The sequence below is a fragment of the Rutilus rutilus genome (assembly GCF_951802725.1).
Source record: "Rutilus rutilus genome assembly, chromosome: 4".
NCBI lineage: Eukaryota > Metazoa > Chordata > Actinopteri > Cypriniformes > Leuciscidae > Rutilus > Rutilus rutilus.
Genome location: NC_140212.1, coordinates 32260516 through 32270845, shown reverse-complemented (window position 1 = coordinate 32270845; position 10330 = coordinate 32260516). Strand labels below are relative to the sequence as shown.

Below are 10330 nucleotides of genomic sequence, written 5' to 3'. Positions count from 1 at the left end.
ATACAGACATCATCAAAGTAGTCCATGTGACATCAGTGGCTCAATCTTAAGTTTATCAAGCGACGAGAATACTTTTTGTGCGCAAAAAGTAAACAAAAATAACGACTTTATCAAGCGACGAGAATACTTTTATTTGGCATAAACTTAAGATTGAGCCACTGATGTCACATGGACTACTTTGATGATGTCTGTATTGCCTTTCTGGACGTGAACAGTATGCCGTCCATTGACTTTCAACGGAGGAACAGAAAGCTCTCGGACTAAATCTAAAATATCTTAAACTGTGTTCCGAAGATGAACGGAGGTCTTACGGGCTTGGAACGACATGAGGGTGAGTCATTAATGACATAATTTTCATTTTTGGGTGAACTAACCCTTTAAGATTTGCAACTGAAAGAAGTTCATGTAATTTTATACAAGGCCAAAACCAACGTCACTAGTGGCAATACAGCTTTCCAGGTGTTTATTGAACTGGTCATAGGTTGTGTAATGAGCTGGAAGACGGAGAACGCAAAAACAGGTAGAGGATGTAGGGTGTTCTGCCTGTACCACCTTCACCTGCATGTCCTTCATGGGCAACTCCCAGGCCACCCAGAATTTGACCAGCTGCTTCAATTTACATTGATCAGCTAAAATGGAGCAGACAAATAGAGAACAAGATAAACTATCAAAACACTAATTTTACAATACATATGCAAGTTAGTGTTAAGATCTGTAAAATATTAATCAATAACATAAAGAAAAGGTTTGTATATGGATTTGTATCAGCACCAGGCAGTTTAACGGCCAGTTTTGCTATCAGGAAAGTACAACACAACATACCAGTTTCCACAAACTGCCTTAGGTACCCTGAAATTCTGCATTGGGTGGTAAATGGGGGTGCATTATCCTCCTCTTCTTCTTCTGCCATGGGCCAGATGATGTTGTTTAAGAGAACCTAATTATAATTTTAGTATTCAATAAGGGCATACTTTAAATGTATGAAACTACACTGGAATTAACATTCTGATAATTAATGTGGGTAGTATAATAGAATAAATCACCTGTGTACTGCATTCAGCCATTGACTGGCTTGGAAAAACCACAGATGCCACATTCGGTCGGGCCTCCAGTAACTGCCATACCTTGGAGTCTTTCAAACCTTCTCTGAGCTGTTTTACTTGTCTCCAAGTTCGTGTCAGCACCTGATTATGACAATCATTTGATGAATCCCATTTGACTGACCATTAATGTAATTAGGAAACAAAATTTGTGTTAATGGATTATTGTGGTTTGTTTTGCTTTCTGTTTTTACAGTTTTTCATATAAACACATACAATTCTAACTTACTGCTAGACTGCTGAACCCTTGCATGAGGAGAAAAAAAAAGCACTTACTACATGCTGAAGAAGATTATGTAAGAGCCAAGTGCGGTTGGTTGTTGTCAACGCTGGAAGGTCCCAGGATATTGCCAGATGGTTAATCGTTGCCTTCTCATCCTCAGTAAAATCATTCTTTGAATCACCTGCAGCAAGCTTTATAAATAGTGAAAGAATACAATGAAATATACAAACTCATTTACCTCTATCAATTTGGCATCTACCGACTTACCATCTGTATTGTCTCCCTGATGTCAATGTCAGCCACATCTTCAATTGTGATGGTTGCTGTCTGTGGGGAGCCACCTACTAACACATGTATAATGGCTGGGCTCACACCTGCTAATGAAGGCCCACCATGGAGGAAAGAATGGCCAATAATCCTGCCTGCCATCACAAACAAGTCGCTCTGCAAAAGGACTTGGGAAGTAGATGGAATAAGGTGGTCTGCTTGGCCTTCAAATAATGCAGTGCCACTTCCATTTCCTGTTGGTAAAGCAGAAAAGCCCAAAACATTTTTGAGAAAAATTGACACTGTCTATTAATAAAAAAAGATCACACACAATGTTTACAAAATAGTAACTGAGACATCTTTTTATAAAAATATTTTTTTCTAAACCTGTATGGCTGTCCTTTGCAGATCACAAAAGAAGATATTTGTCAGAATCGTATATGTTGTTTTCTATACAATGGCTCCAGAAAGATACTGTGGCTTTAAATTGATCGTTCCTTCTGACTGACAATTCAGTAGAAAGAACCAACATTTAAACTATCCAAAACTGTCCTATAAACATGGAGAAAGACAGCCATACAGGTTTTGAACAACATAAGGGTGAGTATAACATGAGACATTTTGTGGCAAACTTGCTCTTTAAAGTTGTTGCATAGATAAGGTCCATGATGATATTCCTTCAAACAACTAACCTGCATTAAAGAGGAATCCATTCTGCAGCTTGTGCATTGCCATGCTTAGAAAATGGCGCTGAACACCATCCCCAGTGGCAACATCCCCTAAAAAATAGTAAACTTTAAGATGTATTACAGGTAAACAAGGTATATCATAAAAGGTATCAATAATTAAAGCAATATAGTGTATGGCATAAATGACAGTCTGTTATTAAGCATTTTAAACATTAGTATTACTGTTACAGTACCTTCCAGTCGGCATTGGAGAGGTCTAGCCCAATCAATTTTGGGGACCTTGTAAAAATTTATTATTCTCCCTTCCTGGTCCTCCATGTCTTCTCTGATATCAATTCTTACTTTCAATGGGGGCTCATCTTCTTTTTGTCGAAGTGCATACCGCCTGTAGAGTTTTGCTGCCCTTTCTGGAACCTCAATCCATTTCCATTCTGCAGCCCCCAAAAAAATAATTTCATGGTATAGTATCATGGAGAGAACTTTTACATCAACTTTTTACATTATGAGAAAATAAAACACAAAATCCATACCATCACACACTGAAGGTAGACTTTCAGCTGAAACAGATGCTCCCGGTGTTAAATGATTAGGATCAAGATGGAGAGTAGTGCTTTGTTGTCTGCTACTGCTTTGGGATGGTGTTGAGGCACTTTCATCAGCAGAATGTCCAACCATAATCGAGGTAAAACTTTCAGGGAAGCTACAACAAAATACATAATCATCCATTGCCCATGTAGGCTTTAAGGAAAGTTTTAAACCTAAATAACAGAATTCACCAATTTTCTTCAAACCAGAACTTTCATAATTTTTCTCTTTTCTAGATATAGCAGTAGATCTATTTCATATTTGTTGTGGACAGAAAAAAACCATCCTCTCCCTACACACCTATAATGTCTACAGTACCTTTCTCCACATGTGCTTGCATGATAAGGCATCACTTCTGCAGGAAATTCTTCACCACATATCGGGCAGGCATCCTAAAGAATGAAAGAGACTCAATATGACATCAGACAGGTGTACATAACTGTTACGGACTGCAACTTTATGTTTTGTCTTGACCTCACTTTCAACGTAGATAACCTCTTACCAGACAAATTACATCTGAATCATTGCTCAGTCCTTGGGCCTCTTCATTTTCTTTTTCAGATTCAGATTCTACCTGGAAAACAAAACAAAAGCAAAAAAAATCAGATTCTATTTATATTCAATATAAAAAGAAGGATCATTAAAACTACGGCAAAGGCCAAATAATAGATATACTTAAAAAAAAATAATAGATGGCTATATAAAAAATAAATAAAAAATCCATGCAATAAGTGTGACTGAAGGTAGCAGCTGAGCCCACCATCTATTCAGATATTCAGTAATAACCTAAATAGCTCAAGAAACCGAACAATACACCTGACCCTTGGACATAAAATAGATAACTAACCTCTTGTAGTGGACTCTAAAGACACTTTAGGGGCCCTATTTTAACGATCTGAAACGCAAGTGTCAAAGCGCAAAGCGCAAGTAACTTTGTGGGCGGGTCTTGGCGCTGTTGCTATTTTCCCGGCGGGATAAATGACTCTTGCGCCTGGCGCAAATCTAAAACGGGTTGGTCTGAAGTAGCTTCATTATTCATAGGTGTGGTTTGGGCGTAACGTGAAATAAACCAATCAGAGCATCATCTCACATTCCCTTTAAGAGCAGACGCACTTTTTCCTTGGCGTATTGCTATTATAACGGCGGATTTGCCAGGCGCGCGCCAGGAGCGGTTCACAGCCGAGGAGAGCAACGCTCTCGTCACGGCCGTAAAAGAGAGAGAAGTGACATTGGGGATGGAGAAACACACCCAAATTAGCTTCAGGCGTATGATAATTTGGGTAAATGTGTAAGCTAGATGTATGCTTTTATAATAAATTGTCTATCTGTAACACAATTGTCAGTTTTAAGACAAATTTGAAAACATACTTTTATTCTCTTGCTTTTAATTCTCTTTAATTTATTATGTCTTTTTGCTTTATTTTTTGTTTTGAAATGTTGATACAGATATATATATATATTTTTTTTTATGTGTGTCTTACACACATTTTTATGTAATTGTAAGGCATATTGTTTCTGCCTTTCCTGCTCTAACTTGTAAAGCACTTTGGGTCAACATGTCGTTCGTTTAAATGTGCTATACAAATAAAATGACTTGACTTGACTATCTATCTATCTATCTATCTATCTATCTATCTATCTATCTATCTATCTATCTATCTATCTATCTATCTATCGTTTGTAATAATATGATTTGCAAAAATGAAAACTGCTGCTTCTGTGTAGATTAGAGAATCACAGTGTATGAGCGTTGTGCACGCTATACATTATGAACAAGCATGCGCCCTTAAAATAGCATAATGAACAATGCGCAACGCGCCACTGACTTTAGACTAGGTTTTTTCTGGCCAGTGGCGCAATTGTTTTATGGAACAGTAAAATAGCACCAGGGATTGTTTGCGCCGGAACACGCCTCCTTTTTTGCGCTGAACCGCCCAGGGAGCGCAAATTCATTCCCTAGTTTAGCGACGTGCTTCTTTGGAGGGAAAAGCGCGCTTTGCGCGGGTGCAAAATAGGAATGAAACATGCGTCGGTGTACAAAGTCAATTGCGCTGGGTGCAAGATAGGGCCCAATATCTGTTTATAGTATACATATATACTTTTTCAGTCTTTGCGAATGATACTGAAAAATAACTTACAGTATTATTACTCTGACAATCCTCAAGGTGACATGGCAGCAACTGTAATGGGACTGATGTACCACAGGTCATGCAGATGTTTTTGGGCATGTTCTGAAATTCAGGTGCATCATATGGCAACGGGGTTAAATCAATTTCTTCTTGGAGGGGGACGATATAGATGACATTCTTCCCATTGTTAGAGGAGGCTTTCAATATTTTTGCTGTGTAGCCCTGGGAACCTTGGGGCAGAGAAGTAGTTTTCCTTTGTCCACTGCCCCCTTTTAAACATACACATAAAAAACAATAACAATACTGGTAAAAGGATTAAACATGAAAATGCATTTGGTTTCATAAACTTACCTGAGGCTTTTTGGAGAAGCCAACCACCCCTTAAATTTTGCAACTTTGGGTACTCCTGAAAGAGTACTTTGGTTATCTGGATATTAAAAGGCATAGATGTAAGTATTAATGCAACAACAACAAAAAAATGTACATGTACACAATGTAAAAATGTACGAACAAAAGCTTAATATCTTTTATGTTTCCAAAAACATATTTAAACATGAAGTTGTGCACCATGGCTCACCTCAGTATGATCAGCATCATCTGGAATATTTACAGTTCTTCTGCCTAGGCCTGCTTGTAAGAGGACTATTTCATCTTTGGGAGTCTTTTGGGAGTTTTTTGAAATCAAGCAAAACTGGAGTTCTAAAAACCTTACAGATCTAACTCTCGCAGGTTCAGGTGCCATTTTCTTCATTCGTTTACGGCCTCCATTGTAAATTGCTGGAAAAGCTCTTTAATAAAACAACAAAATATGTGCAAATACGTAAAGTTATTATTAAATTAACACTTGCAGGAACAGACCATTTGCAGTGTGACTAAAATAGGAGACAATCAAACATTCAATGTAAACTAATATTAAACACAACATAAAATGCACAAATATTTGAATTGACAATTAATGGACATCTTTAATCAAAACAACTCTTAGTTCACTAATCAGTGGTACAATTCCCCTTTAGCTACCTGGATTTATGAGCCTTGCTTAAGGCTGTATAGACCAATTTGGAGTAAACATCATAGTTACATCTCTTGCAGCTGTGTGCACATTGTGGTGTCAGAAAAACAATGGTAACAAGTGAAGGAAAACAAGTAAAATCCATGGAATAAGAGAAAATGTATTGCTGTGCCTTTGGATATCAGAATCAGAATGCAAATAATCTTTATAGAATACTATCATCATCAAAGAGGCCATTTGAAGCTAAATGCAGACGTTTAAACAGACATACTATGGATGAAACCTGCTATGAATACTCTACTTTTATATAATAATAGGTATACATAATATTTACATATGCAGTTCATAGGGGACATATTGTATTAGCCCTACAGTTACAGGATGTATTATTATTTAAACCTATATCAATTTATGTAACATTTACCTACTTTTTCTCACAATTCTGTTTTTTTTTCTCTGTATAACCTAACAATAGTGAGTTTGTAAATTTAGAAATATGGGATTAAAAAAAAGTAGCATGGGATATAAATTCATGATTCTGAGCTAAGTGCAAAAGAGAGAATGATGAGTAGTTTTTCCTTTTCAGAATTGTCAGATAAAATCTTGTAATTGCGCAAATAGTTAGAATTTTTAAATTTAAAGTCAAATTAACCTTTTTTAATATATATATATATTTTTTATTTCATTTCTTCCATAGACTAATACTATTCTGCCACCAGAGAGGCTCTGCCCATTAAAAAAAACACTGTTTGCAAACACTGAATTTGTCTTTTAATGACAGATCATGGATGGGCCATAATGGGGTTCTTTCCTGAAACTAGTGATTACTAGCTTACATCTTGACCACATCACACCAACAGATTGCTTACCAACAGAAATAAAAAGACATTACTGAATCTGCAACCTTGCATGCAATAGAACAAATATATAAACAATTTAAAAATTTTCCCCATAATAAAAAAAAAATATATATATATAAATATGAACACTTGACTACGAAGGGGGCTTTGGGTATACAATTCCTTACCTTTGCATTTCTTGTTGAACTGTGTTTGGCCTACTGACAGCCTGGCCAACCCCAAAGGAAGCACTGGTACCAGGTTGAGGTGCCATGGTGGGAGAACTGTTGGAATTCCCCTGTGCTTGAGGGTTGCTATGCTTTTGTATGCAGCTAAGCAGATTCCTTACAGCACTTTCTATTTCTGAATTCTGCTCCTGTAAAAAGAAAACATAAGTGCATTCACATTAAATGCAACAACAACAACAATAATAATAATAATAATTTAATTAATATAGCTGCGAGCAGCGATTACGGGCCCAAGCCGGTGGCACCGCAACCCCGGTGCCTTTAGTTACCTAAAGGCACCGGGGATGGCGGTGCCCCCGGCTTTGGCCCTCCATCGCTGCTCGCAGCTATATTTATATATATATATATATATATATATATATATATATATATATATATATATATATATATATATATATATATATATACATACACACACACACACACACACACACATATATATATATATATATATATATATATGTGTGTGTGTGTATATAAATATCTATCTATCTATCTATATCTATCTATCTATATATATATATATATATATATATATATATATATATATATATATATATATATATATATAAGACAGAAAATATTACTTGTCTTACCTTATTCTGATTTTATGATACACTCAAAATATTCCACAACAAATCCTTTAAATTTAATGTAAAAATAAAAACGAAAGTAAGCAGTGTTGGTCTCACGTAACCCTCTCATTAGAATCAAAATGTTTCAATTTTTGTGATGTATTTGGATGCTAAACTATTCTTTATTATAGGCTTTGTACTTCACTCGTGTTCCAATATCGATGGAAAAAATCATCCTCTTCACACGCGCAAAAATGTTCTTGGAAACATCACAGTGGAGCTCTGCTTACTGTGAATGGTACAGATTGTACTACTGACTATTTAAACAGAGCAGTGTAATTCGTTTATGTTAGGTTGACTATTTTTATTATTATATTGTATTAGGGCTATAATGAATGTCAAGATTGCAATTCTGGAATGTGTGTGTGACGCGGTTGCGGTTGAACAGTGGACACAAAAACATAAATAAAATGTTTTAGTTAATTCCTACATCCATAGGAATACATTGAAAATGCTCGCTCTACTCCGCACCATTATCAATGTCTGTGCGGACGTCTGTATTTTACTAGTATATAGTATACTATAGTTAGCGATTTAAAAGCCCTCAGCGGTGTCACATGTCGATTAACCGGTGGGAAAATTTTATCACAGTCACATCCCTAATATATTTATATATAAATTCAATAGGCCTATCTGAAAGAGAATTTTACTTGCCCGACCAAAGTATAGCCTGATTAGAACGTCAATAACAAAAAAATAACTTGGGAATCACTAAAACGAGAGATTATTCTAATTTCATTACATTCATTTTAAGTTGCAATCAGCAGTTAATAATAAATGTATTACTGATCAATGGTAACAAGGTTGCACTGCTGAGGCTCATGCTGCTTCTCCAGGAGAATTGTAAACAAATGAGCGCAGCACACAAAAAAGCAACCCAGTTAACAACATACTGACTATAAAAATTACAAATATGGAGTTTTTATATATTTTATAACATATGATAGAGTTAAGCAACCTCACTTGACGAGTAGGCAACTATTTCCTGAATACAATCACGATTGAAACTGTGACATTGATTTCATACAACAGGTTAATAAACAGTTACAATTAAGTCACTTACATTTTAGATGCAATATTGACTGTTTTTGTTCTGTTTCAGCAGCAAAAATAGTTAAACAAAGATCACAGCAACTTGTTTTCTCATTACTGAATGATTCAGCATTTTGAAACGAATCGCTTGACTCAAAGATTCAATGGTCAATCCATAAACATCTGTCTCAATCATGAATGACTCAGTCATTGGAATGAATCGTTTGAACGAATGAATCAATGACTCGCTCATTAAGATGGTCGCCTGGCGACACCTAACGGCGGTTTAGTGTTATGTTTAAAAGTATCATTCTTTCCAACGTGCACCATTATCAATGTCCGTGCGGACGTCCGTTTTTTTACTTTCACTTTTATATTAGCGATTTAAAAGCACCCGCTCGTGTCACACGTCGCTTAACCGATGGGAAAATATCCTCACAGTCATATACCTAATAAATTTATATTTAAATACAATAGGCCTACCTAGTAAAACGTTTTATATACTATTTTGATATCCTTTTGGACACAAGAGGGCAGTATAGCCCTATGTTTGCTTTTTTGTTGAAACAAATAGCACTAAATAGCCTGTTTTTAACTTTTTCATACTTTTTGAATTGCAAAAACAGATTAAATAGGTTTAGTTCTAATATTTGTATAATTTTATATAAAAATAAATGGTGTATAATTAAATTTTAAGAATATATGAGATGTTTTCTGATTCCTTTTTTGACATTATTTTAATCCCTCGCCATGTCAAAACCGTTTGAAATATTTAATATCCGTTCACAATTTAGCATCTTTAATGTATTTTCATCATGTTGAAAAAGTTTGATGTGAATAAATAAACCATTTAGCAGGAGTGGGTAAAAATTCAGAGGCTGAATTTGCAAATAAATCCACATTCAAACCAAAATATCTGACTTCCTGTTGTTCAGAGCTAATAACTGTATATTAGAAAGTTGTCCGGCTCGATGAGACCAATGTACGTACTGATTTTTAAAACTGTGGGTAAAACTAACCCCCCCACTTTTGTCAAAAGCATTTTGAAAGTGACACACTTCCTGCTGCCAGTTGGTGGCGCTATAACTTTGACTCACAATAGTTACATCCATCTGATCGGCCTCTTACCACGAACACACTGGTGAAGTTTCATCAAGATCCGTTAATGTATGCAGAAGTTATACCACTTCGTGTTTCTCTTTTCTCGCCATAAATTCGTTTCCTCGCCACGGCCAAACCGTTCGAGATATCAAAAATCCGTCTGCAATTTAGAATCCTCAATGTCCTGACTTCATGCACACCGAGTTTGGTGGGGATTGGATGAATTCTCTAGGAGGAGTACTTCGCATTCCACAGCAAGCGTTCTCCAAACAACCCATAATTGCCGACTTCCTGTTGGGCTGGCGTAAAACTTAGAGCACGAAAGTTGTTCAGCCCGATGTGATCTATATGTGTACCGAGTTTCATATCATTACATGCAAGTGTGTTTGATTTATGGACAAGTGTTCGGATCCCGTTCCAGGGGGCGCTGTTGAGCCCCCCTGCCACGCCCGGGTACCAGCTTCAGCCCG

At 36.3% G+C, this 10330-nt stretch overlaps 1 protein-coding gene across 1 annotated transcript; it reads right to left on the bottom strand.

Moving 5' to 3' along the window:
• Window positions 1–207: 207 nt before the first annotated feature.
• On the bottom strand, window positions 208–5666 carry LOC311288659 (G2/M phase-specific E3 ubiquitin-protein ligase-like). Its single transcript, XM_084406168.1, has 13 exons — window positions 5571–5666; window positions 5345–5420; window positions 5003–5262; window positions 3367–3438; window positions 3183–3256; window positions 2810–2979; window positions 2513–2710; window positions 2283–2369; window positions 1591–1844; window positions 1377–1514; window positions 1044–1184; window positions 823–937; window positions 208–629 (listed from the first exon to the last, which is right to left on the bottom strand). The coding sequence occupies exons 3-13, from the start codon at window positions 5090–5092 to the stop codon at window positions 412–414; spliced, it is 1557 nt and encodes a 518-aa protein (XP_084262294.1). The 5' UTR covers window positions 5093–5262; window positions 5345–5420; window positions 5571–5666; the 3' UTR covers window positions 208–411.
• Between the last annotated feature and the right edge of the window lie 4664 nt (window positions 5667–10330).

Excerpts from the sequence above, each read along its gene's own strand:
- LOC311288659 (XM_084406168.1), bottom strand. The coding sequence starts at position 5,092 with ATGCCCAAAAACATCTGCATGACCTGTGGTACATCAGTCCCATTACAG. Across the intron at positions 1,515-1,590 it reads TCAGGGAGACAATACAGATG|CTTGCTGCAGGTGATTCAAA; the intron begins GTAAGTCGGTAG and ends CTATTTATAAAG. Across the intron at positions 630-822 it reads AAGGCAGTTTGTGGAAACTG|CTGATCAATGTAAATTGAAG; the intron begins GTATGTTGTGTT and ends GCTCCATTTTAG.